General features: G+C 41.8%; 1 protein-coding gene across 1 annotated transcript in view; it reads right to left on the bottom strand.

Moving 5' to 3' along the window:
• Positions 1–21,356, bottom strand: part of ZDHHC13 (zinc finger DHHC-type palmitoyltransferase 13) — a 60,297-nt gene that overhangs the window by 23,438 nt on the left and 15,503 nt on the right. Inside the window, exons 5-9 of the mRNA XM_054970979.1 lie at positions 20,208–20,352; positions 19,305–19,369; positions 16,478–16,640; positions 13,149–13,274; positions 8,580–8,713 (exon numbers count right to left, since the gene is read on the bottom strand). Of these exons, the coding sequence (XP_054826954.1) occupies positions 8,580–8,713; positions 13,149–13,274; positions 16,478–16,640; positions 19,305–19,369; positions 20,208–20,352 (633 nt within the window). The remainder of the gene's footprint in view (positions 1–8,579; positions 8,714–13,148; positions 13,275–16,477; positions 16,641–19,304; positions 19,370–20,207; positions 20,353–21,356) is intronic.

Here is a 21,356-nt window from a genome sequence, read left to right as displayed (position 1 = left end):
GAAAACATGGAGTTCACCTTTGGAAGAAAGTTGGTTTTGTTCATAACTTGCTCCACCATCTTGGAGGAAAGGGCATGGATCTTTATCTACTGCTAGTGCCTGCCATTCTGACACTTGTCTAGCTGATTTTATTCTCATCTGAAAGATGGCTTTAAAGGTCAGTTCCTTTAGGGGACATGAGGTCATGGGATCAAAGCATCTTTTGTATCTTGATATTGGTTGATATCTTTGAAAGGAACTGTGGTTACATTGGCTTTGGGGCAAATGGTCCACGTTCTAATTTCTAAGCTAAGTGCTGTGCCTGGTTACCTGAAAAACCATGGTTTTAGTTGACCACAGCAAAGCATAATGCTGGGGCTATTTTCTTAGTTTTGCTCTTTGGCTCTTTAAAGGAGTTTACTGCTCACTGAAGCCAGGTCTGAGACCCAAGAGAATGTGACTCTAGGAGGGAGTGGAGCTGTCACCAATGCACTGAAGGATGTAGTGGAAACTTCCAATTTTCTGTGCATAGCCAGTTCAAATCATTTGATGCTGGAATCCTAGGTTGTCCGTCCTTGTCAATGGGCAGCAAAGTATTAGACAGCAGGCTGGTTACCAGATCATTCACCAATGGCAGGTTGATCCTCTTAGTAACCCCTGGAACTAATGTATAAGACTTGGGGGAAAGAGGAAGTTAGAGTAGTTAGTTTTGCCAGAGTTTCCCCCTTAGACTTCTACAAGTATGAGAGACTACTGGAAGGGAATCCGATGGGATTATTCCTGATTCTAGGGAGGATTCTCTCCAACCCCTTAGTCCTTAAGGGAGAAGACTCCAGGATCCTCATCACCTTAGGGAGCCTTCTAGGATACGGCTCCTGAGGAAGACTTGCTAGGGAATTTTCCCTTCTTTTAACAGCTCCCCTTTTTTCTTGGCTGAGAGAGAAAACTGATAGCTCAGGGTCCTCCGGTTGAAGGCTTAACCGAGATATGTGCCCTTAATGGCTCTTGCCTCCTCTTTAATCTGGGGGAGGGGGCACTCCTTTACCTATCTGGAGGCAGACCCCCAAACTGGAATGCCTCTCTTGACCATCTGAGAGTCTAGCCGCTAGACTATTTGTTGGTGTGCCTTCAGGACCGCTTTGAATTCCTTATTTCCATCCAGGGGCATGCCAGTTTGTTTGTTAAATAGTAACTATGGCTGTGACTATGTAAATAGGGGGCATGTAATTTCTTTCCCCTTAGTGGTGGAAAATGTCTTCCAGTCATAGTTGCCTCTGCAGCACTGGTCTTTTTTGGAGGTCTCCCATCCAATTGCTAACCAAGGCCAACCCTGCTGAAGGTACTGAGATCTGATGAGATCTGGCTTGCCTGGACTAACCAAGTCAGTGGCTGTGATAAGGTCCGAATTATCATTATTCCCCCAGAACCGCTAGGTAATTGAGACTGGTGAGGTCGGTTTCGTTTTCCCGGCCATGTCGGATGCTCCTCTCCGCAGGTCCGGGAGGAAGCGCCCGAGCAGCCTGACCGGGTGGTTGACCTGCGAGGGTTAACCCCCAGGACTCCCAGTGAGGGGGTCAGGGTCTGGAGTGCTGCGGGAAGAGCCCCCTGAAGTCGATGCAGGGGGTAAATTGCCCGTCTGCTCCTATGGAGGCCGGCAGACTTGCGCAGCACATCGCGTGCTGCTGGGCCATGGAGAACGGCAACAAGCAGATTTAAGGTGAAAACCTGTAAGTAAGCGAATCCCTTCTGTCATTCCAAGTGTATGCGAAGGATTGGTGGGAGTTGAAGCTAAGAAGGTTCGGATATCTTCCCCTTCATTGAGTTTTGGAACTTAGTTGGCGGACTCCCCCCCCCCACTAAGATGGCGACGAAAAAGCAGAGCCCTGCTGTGGGCAAATCTGTTTCAGCTGCTTTGCAGGGGAAAGGAGAGTCTCTTGAAGAGGTGGTTAAACGGTCGGTTGTTGAAGCTATGAAGCCCTTTGTTGATAAGCTAAATGAAATCGGTCAAAGGGTTGGCTCAGTTGAGAACGAAGTGAAAACCATTAAAGATGTAGCGTCTGGGGCAGAGCAGTCTGCTCGGGAAAATGCAGTACTCATGAAAGCAACAAACAAAGAAGTAAAGCTTTTGGAGAATCAATTGATAGGGTTACAAGTGGATCGTGCTCAGACGGTATTGCGTCTTCAGAATGTGAAGGAGGAGGAAAGTGAAAACTTAAAGGATTTGGTGTCGGAACTTTTGGCGTCATCCACAAAGGCAACTAAAGAAGAGTTAAAAAGTGATATTCTGGAAGTCCGCCGGACATCTTCAAAATATGCAACGAAGCGTCAGCTGCCTCGCGAGATTATTATCGATTTTTCATCTAAGAAGACTCGGGACACCATCTTATATAATTCATACAATGTGGACTTGGACTTTCTTGGCAACAAGGTTAAGATATTGAAGGACGTTCCATTTTTAGCTCGGAAAAGAAGATTCAAATATAAAAGGTTTGCAGCTCTTCTGAGGAAGCGTGAAATAAAATACAAATGGTTATTTCCGGAAGGTATCTGGTTCAGTTATAAAGACCAAGCCTACAAGATAACATCGGAAGTACAGCTGAGGGACTTTGTGTTTAATCATCAAGAGTTCCAGCAAGGAGAGGATTTAGAATCTGAAGGGGGGAATGGGGAGGAGGGAGGGAGTGCAGCTACTGTAGCTGTTCAGAAAGAGCTGCGACCGAGACGCAGAGGGGGGGAAGAAGACCTGATCCTGACTGTAGTTCGTATTTTATAAGATCTACCAATCTAATAGCATATTAGAAAGTTTAACTTTATATAATTGTATTATGAAGGGAATGCAATACTTGTAGATGTAGTGTGTGTGTTTTTATATGTTGTTTCTTCCCTTTCCCCCTGTTCCTTTTTTTGTAGTTTTTGAGGTTAGTAATTAAAAATAAAAAAAATTATAAAAAAAAAAGAGACTGGTTTACCCAAGGTCAGCCACCGAGTGCCATAATTCATGCAATTATGGGACTCGAACCAGCAAGGTAATGATTCATGGCCCAGCACTTAACCACAACATTACAGCAACTCACTTCAGGTTTCCTTGCCTGGTGGATGCAAACCCCAGACCTTCTTCCTTTCACTAGCCTCTTGAGAGGCCCGGGAGTAGGCCGAGGCCTGGGAGGTGGGCAAGTCTAGGCAGCAGGCTTGCACTCTCTAAGGCCTGGAAGGAGGCTAGGCCTGCCTTTGCTGACATACCACCAGCAGAAAATTTTCCAGGCATTCTTGCCTGACGGGTCCAGGCCCTTGGGACTTTTCTCTTTCATTGACCTGTTGAGAGGCCTAGAAGGGGCTGAGGCCTCGGAGTTTGGAAAGTCTAGGCCACAGGCTTATGCTCTTTGAGGCCTGGGAGGCAGCTAGGCCTGCCTTTGCTGACATTCTGCCATCCAGGCCCTTGGGCATTTCTCTTTCATTGACCTGTTGAGAGGCCTAGAAGGGGCTGAGGCCTGGGAGTTTGGAAAGTCTAGGCCACAGGCTTATGCTCTTTGAGGCCTGGGAGGCAGCTAGGCCTGCCTTTGCTGACATTCTGCCATCCAGGCCCTTGGGCATTTCTCTTTCATTGACCTGTTGAGAGGCCTAGAAGGGGCTGAGGCCTGGGAGTTTGGAAAGTCTAGTCCGCAGGCTTACGCCCTTTGAGGCCTGTGAGGTGGCTAGGCCCGCCTTTGCTGACATTCTGCCATCAGAAATTTTCTTGCCAAAAGGAGAAATGAAAGTGAAAGCACACCTCACAAGTCCTGGCTGAAAAGAAAGAGAAACAAAGGAGGGCTCTCTTTTATTTAGGGCGAGCTAGCTCTGAGGCTCCTGCTACTCTTTTCTCCTCCCTCCTTCCTTTTGCAGCCCCCGTTTCCCACAAGATCACTCTTACCGTGGTTCAATTGGGGCTGCCGGGGTTGGAGCAGGTCCTCTGCTGCTGTTGGAGGCTACTCCTTCCAAGCCTGAGGGAGTTCCTGATCATATTGATCTCTACAACAGGCTACTGTGGACTCAAACACCTCACCCTCTGGCCATCTGAGAGGGGGTTCCTCCCAACCCAAAGGTGGGGAACCTCGGTGGAGTTTTGCGGTTGTGGCTGTATAACCTAGGAGAACCTAGGGACCTCTGGCTCTAATGCTCGCCATCACTCCGAGTGAAATGGGTGTGGGGTAGGCGGTAGGGCCTTTCCTTTCTCCTGCAAGCTCTGCACTGCCTGTGGCCTCGGCCTCCCTGAGTATTGGGATTACAGGCGCATGCCGCCATACCCGGCTCATCTCTGGCAGTTTCTTCTTCATCAAGATCGCTGTGCTCTGCAGAGCGTTGCTGAAGATGTCCTGCTCGGATGACAGGGCCAGAAAGACTGGGGATTCCAAGGACAAGACCTTCCCCTCCGGGATCAAAATCTGCTGACTGACCCTGCCTTCGGAGAGGAGGAGCTATATCCCAAAAGTGAGGACTGCCCCACTCGTAGGACCACTGGAGAACAAGCCTCCCAGGTGCAATCTCGGTGCAGCATGGTGACGTAACTCCCAAGAGTGATGTCATTGTGCAGGCCTTGTGAGTGCTCCCATGTTTCGCACTACCCCAAATTGGGCTGAAGAATCGGCTCATTTGGTTCCATTTAGTCAGCAAATGCAGATGCTGAGCTCCAGTTGAAGTGAATGTTTAATTTAACTATAGTTTGTTTTATACTAGGCTTTTTTTTCTTGCTCTGTAGTACAGTATAGTTTGTTGTAGCCAGGGGAGTAGCTGTTTTGTTTTGAAGTGGCTGACTTTAGTCGACTGGAAGTTTTTTCCCTCCCACTTGGAAAAATGCTGAGCTCAAATAATCTGCTATCCAGGCGTTGGTTGTTGGGATGGAGAGAATTCTCTCTCCTCTCCCTTTCTTTTTAGTTCTTATTCTTTCTAGTATCCTAGTATTCTATTTAATTTAATTTAACTTAGGTTGTGGTAGAGGTTGTGGTTTGTGAGTGTTTTACATGTTTGGTTTGTTGTTGTTATTTTATTCATTATAAAACTGCCCTTATGGGGGCAGTTGTGTACTGGGTTTGTGCTTTATGGTACAAATGTATTAATATTCTCAGTTTCTCTGAGCTGCAACTGTTGATTTTATTTTTAATTATATAGCTACTTTAGCTATTTTATCAGTATTTTATTATTGGGGTTTTAATCTGGGGATTTTACTAGAGTCATATTTTAACATAATAGTATCCTGTATTTTATAAACTCTATTAATTCTAAGCCTTTTATCCTATTAGGAATTATTTTATATATTTATCTAATTGGTTTTATATAGGCTAGTCCCTGGTAATAGATCAATAATAATTAGCAGGGGGGGAGGTCTGTTCATTACATGGGGGACGTCCAGTTGCAAAGCAAAGTAAGCTGGAGGAATATTTTCAGCAGTTTTCACCAACTGTATTCACCAATAGGTTTGCCTATCTACTAAATGATGCATCAGTACCACCACCCAGTTTTGAGGATTCTATACTGACCCCCTCACTTATAGTTAACAACGGTTTGAAGATTGTCAACAGTTGCCCTCAAGTTGATAAGTGCAGGGATTATACATGTGTAAACCACTCCAGTGCTAGTGTTATTGATTATTTTATTGTTTCCTTTGAATTGTTTGGCTTAATTGAATTTCTTGGAACAACTGAGTATCTGGGGAGTGATCATCTCCCTTTAGAAATGGTTCTTTTGGTCCCAGGCAAAGCTAATTATCCATGTCAAGAGTCCTTGCAGTTTAAGCAAACTCATGGTAAATTTAGACCTTTGCGCTGGAGTCAAACTACAAGGATGAAAACTGAAGAACCCATCCCAAAACAATTTATCTTAAGACTTTGATTGCCATTTGCATGAATGCCTCAGACCTTTTAGACATCTTAAAGGACTGGATAGACTTACTCCAACTGATACATACATCTGATTGTTTGGCTAAAAGTTCTTTGGGTGTCACAAAGGGAACTTTGTGGTTTGATGCAGACTGCAGGCAGAGCATTCAAATATGCACCGCCAGTTTAAAATCTGTAAATCAAGGTAAATGTTATAGTATCTATTTCTTCTGATGCGGGAATATGAAGCTGTTGTTAAACTTAAGAAAAGCCCTGTGGCTGGAGTGGGACCATTTAATTTGGGCTGCAAAGCAGAAAGATAGTAAACTTTTTTTGGAGTACTATAGCCGAAAAATTGAATTCTAGGCCTCTGGTTTCATATCATATTTCAGCCGACTGTTGGAAAGAACATTTTAGAGCTTTGTTTTCTGATCCAACTGTGGCTGACTCAAATGCTCAGCTGGCTTTACCTTCCGGCACCAATGTGTGGCCTCCTGTCTCAGTTGAAGAAGTTAGAACTTTAATAACTCATATGAACTCAGGTAAAGCTCCTCACCCTGACATGGTCCCCCCGAATTACTTAAATCAACCGCAACCTGGTGGGCAGAGGTTTTGGCGCCAGTTTTTACGCATGTTAATGATGCAGCATAATGCTGTATCATGAAGAACTCATGATATCAGCAATAAGAGCTGCAAACGGTATTGGGAAAGCAATCATTAGATTCTTTTATACTTCAGGGGGGCAATACATACCTTCAGCACTCAGAGTATTTAACTCTAAGGTAGGTGGTAATCTGTTATATGCAGCTGTTTTATGGATAGGTGTTACTGAGGATATTGATTGATCATTAAATAAGTTTCTTCACAGTCTACTGGGGGCCACCAAATGTGTGGTCAGTGTTGTTCTAAGAGCTGAAGTGGGTAAAATCTCTTATGAAGCTAGGGCAAGGTGGAGGACATTTAATTTAAAGCTAAAGATCCTGAAGTCAGATCTGGAGTTAAGTTTACTTAGTCTTATTAAATTAGACAATCATAACAGCGATTGAGATAAACTGGTGAATTATAAGCTAACATGCCTATGGATTTTCAACAGAACTGATGGGGAGAGTAAATTTTGATGAGCTAAGACATATGACTGAAATTCGTTTGAAGCATCTAGATTATAGAAGTACATCAATAAGGTCAAGAAGAGTTTGCTTAACCTTCACAGTTCCCTACCAGTTTGTATCCCAGTGTATTTTTGCAATTTAACATATCCTAAATATAGACGTGCCTTTAAGTTGGCGCATCTTAATGCTTTACCATCTGCAGTCTTGTCAGGTAGACATGCTGGTATTTCATACTCAGAGAGAACATGCAATTGCAACTTTAATTGCATTGAATCTATTGACCATATACTCTTAAGCTGCTCTGAATTTTTAAAACTCAGACAGGATCTGATTTTCCCCTTAATTAATAAGGATTTTGCTTCTCCAACTGCTCAGACTTCTAGGCTACTGAATAATAACAACAACATTTGATTTATATACCGCCCTTCAGGACAACTTTATGCTCACTCAGAGCAGTTTACAAAGTATGCCATTATTATCCCCACAACAAAACACCCTGTGAGGTGGGAGGGGCTGAGAGAGCTCCAGAGAACTGTGACTAGCTCAAGGTCACCCAGCTGGCTTCAAGTGGAGGAGCGGGGAATCAAACCTGGCTCTCCATATTAGAGTCCCACGCTCTTAACCACTACACCAAACTGGCTCTCTGAGCAATAAATATGGATGGATGGGTTACATATAGGGTTGCTAGATTTTTTGCTGCCATTGTAGAAATACAGAAATATTTTAAAGCAACTTCATAAACCTTAGCATTAGGTGGGTAGTTTTCTATTAATTGCTTAAACCTAAAGTATCGTTGGCTGTTTGAGACCACTGGGTCAAATGAACAGTAATAGAAAAGAAAGAAAAGAATTGGCCTGTTTGGGGCCCAAATAGGCCTGGTGTGAAGCACGGGAGTGTTCTTAGGGCCTGCATGGTGACTTCATTCTCAGAAGTGACATCATCACGCTGTGCTGGAATCACGCAAGTGAGGAGAGAAACACAGTGAGTACCAGAGGAGTTAGCCATGTTAGTCTGTAGTAACAAAATAGCAAAGAGTCCAGTAGTAGCACCTTTAAGACTAACCAACTTTATTGTAGCATAAGCTTTCGAGAACCACAACTCTCTTCATCAGATGCATGCATCAGACGAAGAGATCTGTGGTTCTCGAAAGCTTATGCTATAATAAAGTTGGTTAGTCTTAAAGGTGCTACTGGACTCTTTGCTATTTTACAGTGAGTACCAGGTCCCCCCCACCTCCTACCAGGACGATAAGGGGACCTGGCAACCCTACTTGTAACAATCCTAAACTTACACAATTCAATTTAGATTCATGGTAAGCAGTGATCAGTTGTGATTTTCCAGATTACGTGCACTGGGGATCTGCACAGTAAATTATATGTGGGGAGCTGCCAAACATGTCAATCTATAGGCAGGTTCCTTCCATGTGGGAATATCATGGTGTGTAAGGTAACCATTGGAATAATTAAGTTATCACTAAAATTAAGAGCATACATTAAATCTGATTGATATCTGTAGTAATGGGTCATTTCTGACTTTATTTGTATTGTGCCAATACTCGAATGCTATATACAATACCAATAGTTCCAATAACCAGTTTCTGCAATATAGATTCAACATCAATGAGAAAGGTAGATCTACATACCTTGCAAACAGGGAGATGATAACACATATGAAAAGCAGCAAGCTTCCTTTCAAAAGCCAAGAATCAGAATTTAAGTCCGCTATATATCCTATAGCCCACATCAATATCAATGCCGTCACCAGCAAAAGCATGAACTAAGAAAAAAGAAAGTAAAAAAGATTTCCATTGCAATGTGGTATGGAAGAAACCAAGAGAGGAAACAAGGGGGTAAATGGTTCAGGTCAGGTATAATTAATTGCTTAATGATCCCTAGTACAATCTAGCCTATCTATCTCAATGTAGAGCCAACCTAGCATCAGGAGCCCCTCCACCCAGCAGTATTTCAACAAGGCCTATAAGCAACAAATACAGCTGTTTTGTTTAAATCAACAAGAGAAAGCCTTCTCTACTAGCTGTCCATTTTTCCTTATTGTTATTTAATTATACCAAGGTTCAGACTCTAAGAAGGCTCTTGTTGCCACCAAGTGTTATTCAGAAGACAGAATTTTGTAAAAGTCAGACTTACAAAATTTTAATGCCACCCATCGAGGGAAATTTGCTCAAAGCAGCTTACAAAATAAAATATAAAACAAACAATAAAAATGGTTTTAAAAGATCAACCCTTAATTAACAGCCTGGGTAAACAGAAAAGTTTTGTCCTGGCACCTAAAAGAAATCAGTGAAAGTGCCAGGTCAGCCTTAAGGGAAAGGGCATTCCATAACCAGATGCCACTATTGATAATGGCCTGTCTCTGGTTGATACTTGCCTCACATCTGATGGTACGGCACAGAGAGCAAGGCTTGAAAGGAAAATCTTGTCTGGTGAGTTGTGCAGTATGTAGGATTGCCAGATGGTCTCCCAGAAAATCCCAGACACAGGGCACAGGGAGGACCCCAATACCCACAGGGGGAACGATCTTCATGTGCGCACTTCACACCTGTGTGCTCTGGGCCCTGGCACAATGACGTTACTTCTGGAAGTGACGTTATTGTGCCACCTGCAGCTATTGAAGCTCTTTCCCCTCCCCTCCTCAAGGCAAAGCAAGGCCCTCACTGCTCCTGCTGGCCACCCACCTTCTTTGTCATAGTTGGGTCTGGGGGTCAAAGAACCTGGTGTGTACCCATTACCAGTTAGCTTCCCACCAAGTCTGAAGAAGAGTCACACAGTGGTTGCACCCACAAACAATTGGCATCACCACCACAACAGAGAAAACTCACTCTCCACGTCTTCCTGCGCTTGCTCCCTCAGTCATGGGTCAGAGACAGCACTAGCCAACAGAGGAGCAGCAGGAAAGGAGAACTGATCTGTTGCCTTTTGAACAGCCATATTTTCCAGGGGAACTAATCTGTTGCCCAGAAATCAGTTGTAATTCTGGCAGATCTCCAGCCACCACCTGGAGGTTGGTAATTCCCTCCACCAAAATTAAAGCCCCAGCCAACTCCAATGCAGCCGGCATTTGAAAGCAACACTTTTCTTGCCGTTTGCAAACAGCAAGAAAAGTGCTGCTTTGAGCTTCAGTGTGCTCTGTAAAGATTCTTGAATCTTTACAGAGCAAACCGAAGCATTTAAACACCTTTATCCCGAATTGGGAAACCCGAAGTGGGAAACCCGAATATTTTTCGGGCACACACCCCTAGTTATTATATCACAATCATATCCTCTCCAGGCTAAACATATTCAATTCCTTCAACCTTTTCTCATAGGACTTCGATTTCCAGACCTCTCACCATCATTGCTGCCTTCCTTTGGACATGTTCCAGCTTGTCAACACCCTTCTCAAACTACGTTGCCCAACACTGAACACAGTATTCCAAATGAGATCTAACCAGAGCAAAGTGATGCCATCACATCACATAGGCCAAATCCACACTTCTCTACCTTCCGCTTTTCATGTGCATTACGCGCTGGATTCTATCCCGCAATGTCCCAGTCTGTGTTCACTTCCCTTCTCTTACTGCCGCTGCCTCGTGCTATACTTCGTTCACATCCCTGGTACAATCGCGCAATACGGGGTGGGTTTAGATCCGACATCGCCGATGATGACATCACGTTCATTTTTTCCCCCTTTTTTTCATCAGATTTCCACTATAGCGTTTTTTTGCTAAATTGCTATGGCCAGGCCACACTCCTATGATGCCTGTGATTGGTTAATGATATTCTATGCCTTCTTCTTTGAAATCCATTGGACCATTATTCTGGCGGGCTAATTTGAACTGATATTTAAGGTGAGGGTGATCCAAACTCTCCAAACAGGCAGACTAATTATTTGACGCTTGAATGTAATGTTAGAATGACGGATTTCCGCTATAACAGTAATTTCAACAGTTAAAAAAAATTAATTTTAACAGCCACCGATATTTCTGACTGTTCGGCATCCTAAAAATGACACGGAAATGGAAATGACACCACCCCTTGATATCTCCGTGGGGATTTTGGAGCACCCCGATTAAGATTTATGGCCGGGATTGTGCAACAATGCTGGGAAAGTCCCCTTTAAAAAAAAAAGGGAAAGGGCGGGCAGGCAGGCATGCTGCGGAGAGAGTGGAAAAGCTTGATAATTGCACGGCAAAGAGGGATGGTGTTCCAGAAAGGCTGCAAACACGGAAGTGGGGTGGTTTGAAGGGGGCGGTCTCCTTGTGAAATGCTTCTATTTGTTCACATCTACGGTGAGAACCGTGCAAGAGAAGCGTTTGAACGCATGACAAATTCGTCTGAGGCACAACGCAAAAGACGTGAGAGAATGGCGGGATTGAGGTAAGAGTATGTGAACAGCCCTCTGAGAAGCGAATAATGGGCGGGAAAAAAGCGGAAAACTTGAGACATGTGGATTTGGCCATTATCTGGACAATCTATTTTCATTGATGCAACCCAAAATAACATCTGCCTTTTTAGCTATTACATCATACTTATGTTCAGTGTATGGTCCACTAAGACCCCAGATCCTTTTTACATGTACTGCTGCTAAGGCAAGTCTCACCCATTCTTTAATTATGCATTTGATTTTTTCCTGCCTAAATGCAGAACTTTACATTTATCTCTGTTGAAATTAATTTTGTTACTTTTAGGCCAGTTTTCCAGCCTGTCAAGATCATCCTGAATCTTCTACTGTATTAGCTATCCTTCCCAAATTAGTGGCATCTGCAAATTTAATGAGCATCCCCCCTATTTCTTCATCTACATCATTTATAAAGATGTTGAACAACACAGGGCCCAGGACAGATCCCTGAGGCACCCCATGGCAACAGCAGAGTGAAAAATATCCCCATTATCAATCCATGCATTTTGTCCCCAGAGAAAAAAACAAATCAATTGTATTGTCCATTATACATGTAAGGACTAGAAAGTTCTGGGACAGCCCCATGGTCTTCATGGTGGCCAAGAAGTCCTGAGCATCTCCCATCAGGGCAGCCTCAGCATGGACCCTGATGTGCCCAAGGACAACAAATCTTGGGATCTTCAGCACTAAATCCAAGACAGCCTCAATCAGCTGAGGCAGGGAGACCATTGGGCAGATGGGTGGTGGACAGTACACCAACAGGATCTCTGTTTTATCCAGAGTCCACAGCATCAAGTACATGCACTCAAATGGGGAGTCAGCACAACAAAGCACCCGCATGGCCCAACAAAACACAGCCATGCCCTTCCCTGTCCACCAAGCCTAGGCTGATGCTGTACCACAAGAACAGGCAGCAAAGCTGGAAGAGCTACCCCTCCCATCCAGGTCTCAGTAATACATACCAGATCAGTCTCCTCATCCACTATCAAATCCTGGATGAGATATGTTTTATTTTTATTTTGGATTAACCTGGCATTCAACAGAAACATTCAGGCTCAATGGTTGATCAGCAGGATTACCAAGGACCTTTTAGTTGGGAGAAGGAGGGATAAGCATAACTTCAGAACTCTTCCTTCTCCTCACCTGGCCCCTCCTCCCTCCCACCACCATATTGCCCTCTGCCCATCAGTACCTCAATGGTGGCACCTCTTCCCCCTCCCCACAAAAGCATATTTACCCACTCATATGATAAAGTTCAATCCAACAGCTGCAAGCTGATACCACTCGTGGGTCACAGGGACAGGGAAGTTTGCTCCCAACTGTCTCTCCTGAAGGCCACCAGGCAAGAGCCACAGCTAGGAGCCAAAGGCAAAAATCATCCCAAAGGACTGCATCTCTGGCACAAATTGGCCAGTTACCTTCCATCCCACACTGATACCATGATGGAAAAACATACCTGGGGAATTTTACTTTGCTATTATTAAAGGTACAAGAGCTCTCTTAAGACCTAAGCCTTGCAACTTTATGGCTCACTTGGCTATCTGCTCTATTTCTGTGAACAGCACACAGACCCTCCTGACACTAAGTCTCAGATAAGTCCTTTCCCCCAAGTTGTACTTCCTTCTTGCTTCTCCTACTTCATAACTCCACCACGCACTGTATCATGCCAGATTTACCCCCGCCCTAATTTCAGTAAATCCTGGTTTCACCTCTAACCAGTCTGTGTAAATCTGATAATACCCCTAATTTAAACACAAATTACTTTTTATGTTAAGTGTACTGCTGTGTTCTGAAATATTTCAGTATATAATACCTCATTTCTTCCCAGTATTCTCAGAAACCTGGAATTTTTTCTGGCTCTCATTCTTTCCTCTTCCGTTATCAGATGAATAATTAAGCGATGCTGAGTTTGATGAGCAAGGTCAAGTGGTCTGTCTCCCTTTAAAAAAATGTATTAATTAATTTAAAAACCAAGAAAAATTAGTAACAGCTGAAAATTATTAGATAGTGAAAACACACGAGTAGGAAGCAATTGCCAATTAACAAATTCAGGGAGTCAAGGGCATATATTAATACAAAATATTATCCTCATATACAGTCAAAATTTCTCATAGTCAACCTAATATTGCAAGGTAAATTTCAATTACAGTGTCATGATTGTGCAACACAAATACAATCAGGAAGAACATCCCACAGGTAAGCTTTCATGAAGGATTACAAGGTAAGTTGTAAAAAGTCCTTTTTATAATCAAGTGCAGTGCTTATTTTCCAGGTGGAGCTGGTGAAAGCCAAAGGCACATCAGATCACCCTACACACAGTGCCAGCTTGACCACATCATTGGTGAAAGAACATCCACCATACGAAAAGTCAATAAGTAATGTCAGTTTCAAGCACCAACCAGTCAATTATCCCATGCAGAAGTCAAGTAAATTACTGTCACCACCCCTAATGAGGTCATCTGATGAAACACCGGAGTCAAGCCAGCGTTGTGTGTAGGGCGATCTGACGTGCCTTTGGCTTTCACCAGCTCCTCTTGAAAAATAAGCACTGCACTTGATTATAAAAAGGACTTTTTAACAACTTATCTTGTAATCTTTCATGGACGCTTACCTGTGGGATGTTCTTTCTGATTGTATTTGTGTTGCACCATCATGATACTGTAATTGTTTGAAATTTACCTTGCAATATTAAGTTGACTATGTGAGAAATTTTGACTATATAGGAGGATAATATTTTGTATTTAATATATGCCTTTGACTCCTTGAATTTGTTAATTGGTAATTGCTTCCTACTCATGTGTTTTCACTTTCTAGCTGTTGATTTTGAGTAGGTACCTCCCTTTGTTGCTGGAAAATTATTAGATGGCTATTTGATTTTAAACCACAATTAACTGCCTAGTCCTAAAGCCAAAGAGGCTATTTAGTGCAAACTCACAAATCACAATGTAAAAGCCAAGCCATAAGTTAGCCATAAGGTCAGAGTCTTGGACTTGTGCACTACTTAGCCTCCTCCCTCCGAATCCCTCTTTTTTTGGTGGGGGGAAGAGGCAACTGCATACATTTGAACCAGAAAACCGTGGTTTATGCTGGCTTTCCAAACAAAATTGGAAACTATGGTTTTATGATGCTTTCGAGATCTTGCTTGAAGGGCAAGTGAAAATCACACTTGAAAAGAAAGCATGAAAAGAAAGAGGAAGTGTGTGAGCTACGGAACCATTTAGATAACACCAAAGCATGGTTTGGTATTATGTGTAAACCAAGCAAATTTTATGCTGGCATCGTAAGACTGTAAAAACGTTTAAAACGTGATGTGGGAAAGAGGTTAATAGATACATTATCCTTATGTAAAATGAATTCAATTATGATAAATTAATGGAGTATTATATCATTAGTGATTTGAATAATTGTCTCCTCTTCTATGCACCATACAGTCAGACCTCCAAGCAAAATTAAAATAAAATAGGATTATCATCCCTAGAGAAATTCCAGAGGAATCATACAGAGAAGGATGTTTAAGAAGTATAACAGGATTAATAAAGGCACAGGCTAAATCCCTCAAAAAGTTATTCTTGTATTTCACAACTCAAACATTTATTTAGCAGCTTCATGTAAAATCACACATTTAATTCACACAGTGGGGTACCTTAAGGTGGACCTCTTTTCAAAGACTAACAGTTAGATACCTCTTCCAACCAACAGAACAATTACTATTCCCTTTACAAATATTCCTATTGATGTTAATCAGGTATTACTGTATCTTTATCCTGCTTCATCTTTTCAGACAGGCGAAGCAAGAAAACTTTATGAAGCATTTTGCTTTAGTAATACTGTAATTTCATAAAATAATACCATCAACACTGCAAGATGGAGTACAAAAAGCCACTTTCAGTGTGACCAAGGACTTGGTTATATTCAATGGAAAAGTTTTTTTTTCTCTGAACAGCAAATTGCCATGTCCTATCAAAACTTGCTTTGGAAAGTTTCAAAAGCAGTTTGCCATATAACTGGCAACCGAGTTACTGTTTGAGAAACCCACTTGGTCCCACAGAACAAGTAATGAGGTTCTTTGGATTCCAGCCAAAGTTTATGCAGCGCTTCAAACAGCACATGTATCAAGCACAATCTCTGTAATCCTTACAACCACATGCAGTAGGATCAGTATTACTCCCATAATGTAAATGGGACTGGAATAGTGATTTGTCTCAGGCCACATAAGGAGATTTTAGTTTAGGTAAGACTTTTTTGTGTGTACTATATTTAGGATATATTGGACAACACCTCAACTTTTTAGTAAACAACTAAGTAAAGTATCTAATTGCTTGTGTTGTAATTTATAGGATGTGTCTCTTTGGGAGTGTCCAGTTATTTGGTTTTTTGGAAAGAAAATCATTACTCGTATCAAATTTGTGTTAGAATACTCACTGATTTTTAAGGAGGCTTATGCACTTTTAAACTATTTGTCTGTTTCTTGGAGGCTAACCAATGGTCAACAAAACCAGACCGTCCATGCCCTTACCGTAGCCAAAAGACTTAGATTACAGCACTGGAGAGTTAAATGCCCACCTTCTGTAGTTCAGTGGATTAAGGATCTTACAACTTTATCAATTTGAACATTTGGTATATAGACAATTGTATATGGACTTATTTTTAAATATTTGGAAACCTTTTATAGATGCTTATGTGTAGATCTGCCACTATTATTGTCATATTTTTCCTATTTTGTATTAGGCTTGTTTTATTTTTTAAAATAAAAAGTTTAAATAAAAATAGACTTGAAACAGGGTCACAGCCACTATCTTGCATTAATTCATAAGCAGATCTAATCACTACACAGGTTTCAAGATCCTTGAATTTTGTTTTTAGAACAGGATTAATGTTGGTAAAGGCTACGGCACCAAGGAACACTCACATTCAATTTCTTTTCTCTGCAAACAGCATAAGCTCATCCATGATTTAGGAAAATGGGACAGACAGCAATGTAATATGTCATGTTGCTACCACTGTTCTTTGGTTTGAAACAAGACTCAAGATTCTTTGACTTAATGAGGAAAGGATGCAGCCCTACAGCTATATTTTGAACTCTGTCTTGTAATTTTATTAATTATCAGGATTCAGGAGCTTTGTGATAAAACTAAGTCACACCTTGCCATTTTTGATGTCCAAACTGGATCCAGCTTCTAGAAGTAGATCCACAGCACTAACATTTCCTGCTGCAATGGCGCAATGCAATGCAGTGTTTTTTTCTATGCTGTCTACAGTATTCAGAGAAGGATTAAACTTTAATAAAAAACGAGTAGGTTCCAGCCTAGAAGGAAGTAAAAGTATATAAGGTTAGCCAAGACAAGCCACTTCCATACTGAAATACTAAATCATTTTCTTAACTTTAGATGTCACAGGCTGGTATCTGGGAATCTAAGAAAATCAAAAAATCTAAAATAAGCGCTCAGTGGGAAATGTGCGGAAACTGAGGTCACACCACCTCCACCACCCCCCTAATATATTATGCAGGCCCCAATATATTATGCAGGCCCCAAAGGCTACTTTATAAGGATAGCTCTCTCTTGCTTCTTTTCTGCATTTAACTGTCTTATGCATAGGATGCAACAACAAGTACTGGTGTGATTTTACACTTCTAGTATAAGATGAGTTAAACAACCTTTCAGCCAACAAAGGAAATGAGTTGATCCTATGAAGCAGATCTTCACCATCTTCCCCCTACCCCAGAAGTCCCTTTTGATCACCAAAAAGGAGATGGTTGGGGTTGGGACAGCATTTTGGACAAATTGCTATGGTGGATAACAGGCTGCAGTGCAGAGGGGGAAGTGAGTGAAATGACTAGTACAAGAGGCTTTGCTAACTTCAATTTCATTTCTTCCCCTTCCTCACTATAGTTGCACAACATTTTGTCTTCAGAGATCCCCCAATCCCTAGCAACAGCTTCAGGGATTACTGGGAGGAAGGTGGTAAAATTCCACTAGTGCCTTCTGCTTGCATTTTATAGGATCCAACCCAATGAGTGAGTAATGAGCATTGTATGTTTAAAATTAATGAGAGCTCCTATACCCTCCTGGTGGGGGATGGGGGACCATGCATTTAACTCGCTCCTGGTGCGAGTCTTTTCCTTGCTCCCTGGGAAGCGATGTCATCACTCCAGCCACAGGCTTGCTCCCGTGCTTTATGTGGGGCAAATTTAGCCTGTTTGGGGCCAAAATTAGCCCCAGCAAAGTGCAGGAGCATGCCCACAGCTGGCACAATGACTTCACTTCAGTAAGTGATGTCACAGTGCCTTGCCAGGAGAGCACCTGGAGCATGCCAGTGGTGGGCAATGACCGGGGGGGGGGATTGCAAACTTTGTTCAAAGTACCTTCTCTGAAGGGCACTAAAGATCCTGTCTCTGCTAATGTTGCTATGTTCGTAGCAATTATGATTCAATTATATCTGTAGTTGTAAAGTAGTTGGGTTTTATGATTAATGAAACAATTTTACTTGCCAAGCCACAGGAGTTCTGTCATTTATTGACTAGAAACCCCCACAACTCTCTAATGGGAAAAGACCATTTAGGAGAGGAATCTATGTAGCCAGGGTTTTGCTGAGTTATAACTAGAGATGGGCACAAACAGCAGTACGAACTAAAAAAAGCCACGAACAGCCCAATCAGGTGTTTGCGAACAAGCTGTTCCTGAGGCCCCATTCTAAACGAACAAGTGGTTGTTGCAAGCCTCGTTCATTGCTGTTCGTCAAGCCAGACAATCTGGCACCTGCAATCAATTCCCTTGGCAACTGGAGGCAGGGACTGCCTGAACTTTGTCTGAACTCCTGCTGTTGCCCTGGAAACCCCAATCTAAGCCCAATTTAGCTTGATATGCAGGTCTTCCTTTCAAGAGTGGAGCTCCAAATTTGTTACAAAGAAGCAAAGAGCGGGGGGGGGGGGGGGGCTCCCAGCTCTGGTTTGCAGACAGTGAGGGAGAGACACTTGCTGTTGGCATTTTGAGAGAGAGGGACAGGGAGAGTGCATTAGAGCTTGAATTTTCTTTCTGTGTGGTGGAGTAGGGATCTACCTCTTCAAGTTCCAGGGTTGCTGCTAGGCTCTGGGCCAAGCTATAATTTATTACTGGTACCTTTCCTGTTGCCTGCTCAAGTAAGGTTTCTGGGAGTGGTGTGGTAGAGATCTTGATGGCTGGAGGAGAGCCTGTTGGCCACAACGAACAATGAACACATTTGGGGTTTTTTTTCTGTTCGTGCCCATGTCTAGTTACAACAGGAAAGGATTTGGTGGCCCTTATATGGGCAGAAAGGTGGGATATAATTTTTGTTAAATAAATAAATATTAGATTCACAATAATATCAGACAATGAAGCTTTAATGCAAAAAACCCTGTTCTTAAGAGTGTTTTGTAAATCAGTGCTGAAACCAGCAGTATGCTAACTAGATACTACATTAGAGAATACATTCTATGATACGCAATATAAAAAGCATTTGAAAAAACACACAAGATGGTATCAAAGGAGCAAAATTTGTTTTAAAAGGCATGTTCATACTAAAATGCTTTTAATAAAACATGAAAATTCTTATGTAACTTTATTTAACATTCAGGTGACTCTTACAAGATAACGTAATTCAGACTTAAATATGTTCTTTTGGTTGAAGCATTTTTAGAGTTAGTGATAAATTTTAACATACTGGAGCAATAACAGAATCATGGCAGGAAGAAGAAACACCTTGGATTATCTTATCAAAAAGTCCCACTCCCACAGTAAATGGCAAACATGGGTACATTAGTTTCTACAAGATCTTCTTATAGGGGCCTCATCATTATTTCCACAATGAAAACACAACTTTCAACAGCTTCCCAGTTATCTGTTAATAATTGCTCTGGAAGTAAATATGTCATTTTTTATTTCTCTCTGAAGGATCAGTTCAGCAGGTATTGTAATATGGTAAGATAAGCAGTTTATTATTTATTACTCACCCAAGTACTTTATAGGCTGCTAGCATAAGCGGGGTTTGTCCACTGTGATCAGTTGTATCTACACTCTGTATATGAAAAGATACTAACATTTCAGGAAATGAAGTTAACAGACTAGAGGTATAAATTGCCACTACTGCACTGAACTGAATGAAGTCACATATTCCGTTAACCATTTATAGTTTCCTTACCCTACTGGGAATGATCTACTGGGAATACTAACAATGCAATCCTAAGCAGACTTACTTCTTCCTGAATAAGTTGAAATTAATGGGCTTACATAGAAGTATCTCTGTTTAGCATTGTGCTGTAAGACTTCTTAAAATAGTGCACACCAGGTAACATTACTTTTCACATATAAACATAAAATACGAAGAAAGTCAAAGGAAAAATTCTAACTGAATAGCCTACTTTTCATATTTGTTAAATTTTAAGAATTACATTTAAATCTGAAATTGTATCAAATATAAGATGAATGTTCAGACTTGAAGCAAAACTCATACTAGCAGTACTGGTAACAAGAGGCACATCTATTTGTTGCACCAAAAAATAAATGTGTATGATAGGATTACAGACTGCTGTATCTGTAAAATCATGAAGTGGGATGTTTATGGCAGGGCAGAAGTATAACCTGTTGGTTCATTCATTCATTTGGTTTTTATCCAACCCTTTTTCTAAGGTGCTCACAGCAGTATACATGGTTCTCTTCCTCCCCCTTTATCCAGACAAGGCTGAGAAATGGTGACTGGCGCAAGGTCACCCAGTGTTCTTCATAGTAAGTGGGGATTTGAATCCAAGTCTCTCTTGTCTAACACTTTAATCACTACACTATAATGTTGATAAAATTATCTGACAGCATCACACAACCTAAGTCATAAAACATAGGACACTGTACTAAACACATACCTGACCATTTGATATGAGGTAAGCTATGATGGGCATGTGCTGAAAAAGCACAGCCAAATGCAGGCTGCTGTATCCTTCACCGTCAATGAGAGCTGGATCTGCTCCAAGTTTTAATAACAATATAACCATAGATAAATGTCCTTGTCTGGAAAAAGACAGAAGCTCTTTATTTATGAATACTTCTCTACAGATAAAGCCCCATTAGTAATTTTTTTACAAATTCCTTCGAACCTATGCACTGTGTGCACAGTTGTGCTTTGGATCAGATGTTTTCCACTTCCCCATTCTTGCTACAGCCTGCAGTGCTCCCTGAAATCCAGTTCCTGGGGACTGGTGGACCCTGGGGAACAGCATGGGGGTAGATGCAATGGAACAGAAACTGAACGAAACACAGGACCCAACACACTGATAAAAGTCAACACTGTTGACAGCTTGAATTCTTTAATGGACAGCAAAAGCTATTTGATATAGGATTACACATTTAAAACAAACGAAGAGACGAGATAAGCCTATAAAGAAGAAATGTTCACAGTTGCAGAAAAACCAGGGAGATAGTATAAATGACTGAACATTAAAATAAATAAAATAGGAGAATGCACTCAAATTATAGATAACTTGTAAGAAAAATTTACTTTAAGCTTCTTCCAGAATTTCATAAATAAAAATAATTGTGTTTCCACAGTGTGTGTGTTATGTGTGTTGTGTGTCGTCAAGTTCCCTCTGACCTATGGTGACCCTATGAATGAAAAACCTCCAAAATATCCTATCATTAACATACTTGCTCAGATCTTGCAAACTGGAGGACGTCGCTTCCTTTATTGAGTCCACCCATCTTATTTTAGGTCTACAGTATAAATTACTGTATCTGCTTAAACAATTACAAATTTACTCATCTGAACAGGGTCTCCTGCAGGTGCCAGGCTGCACACAGGTGAAGTAATCAGCAGCTCGTACAAGGGCTTTCTCTGTGGTGGCCCCTATCCTGTGGAATGACCTGCCTGAAGAAGTCAGAAGAGTCCCCACTCTACTGGCTTTTCGTAAACGATGCAAAACCGAACTATTCAAAAAGGCTTTTTACTCAAATGGGAGGGCTGTATTGTAGGGATGGGGTCTCAGATCTTCACTAACAAGTTGGGGATCATAGACTTC

This window comes from Eublepharis macularius, chromosome 2, assembly GCF_028583425.1.
Source record: "Eublepharis macularius isolate TG4126 chromosome 2, MPM_Emac_v1.0, whole genome shotgun sequence".
In the NCBI taxonomy this organism is placed as follows: domain Eukaryota; kingdom Metazoa; phylum Chordata; class Lepidosauria; order Squamata; family Eublepharidae; genus Eublepharis; species Eublepharis macularius.
This window is presented reverse-complemented; position numbering and strand designations above follow the sequence as displayed.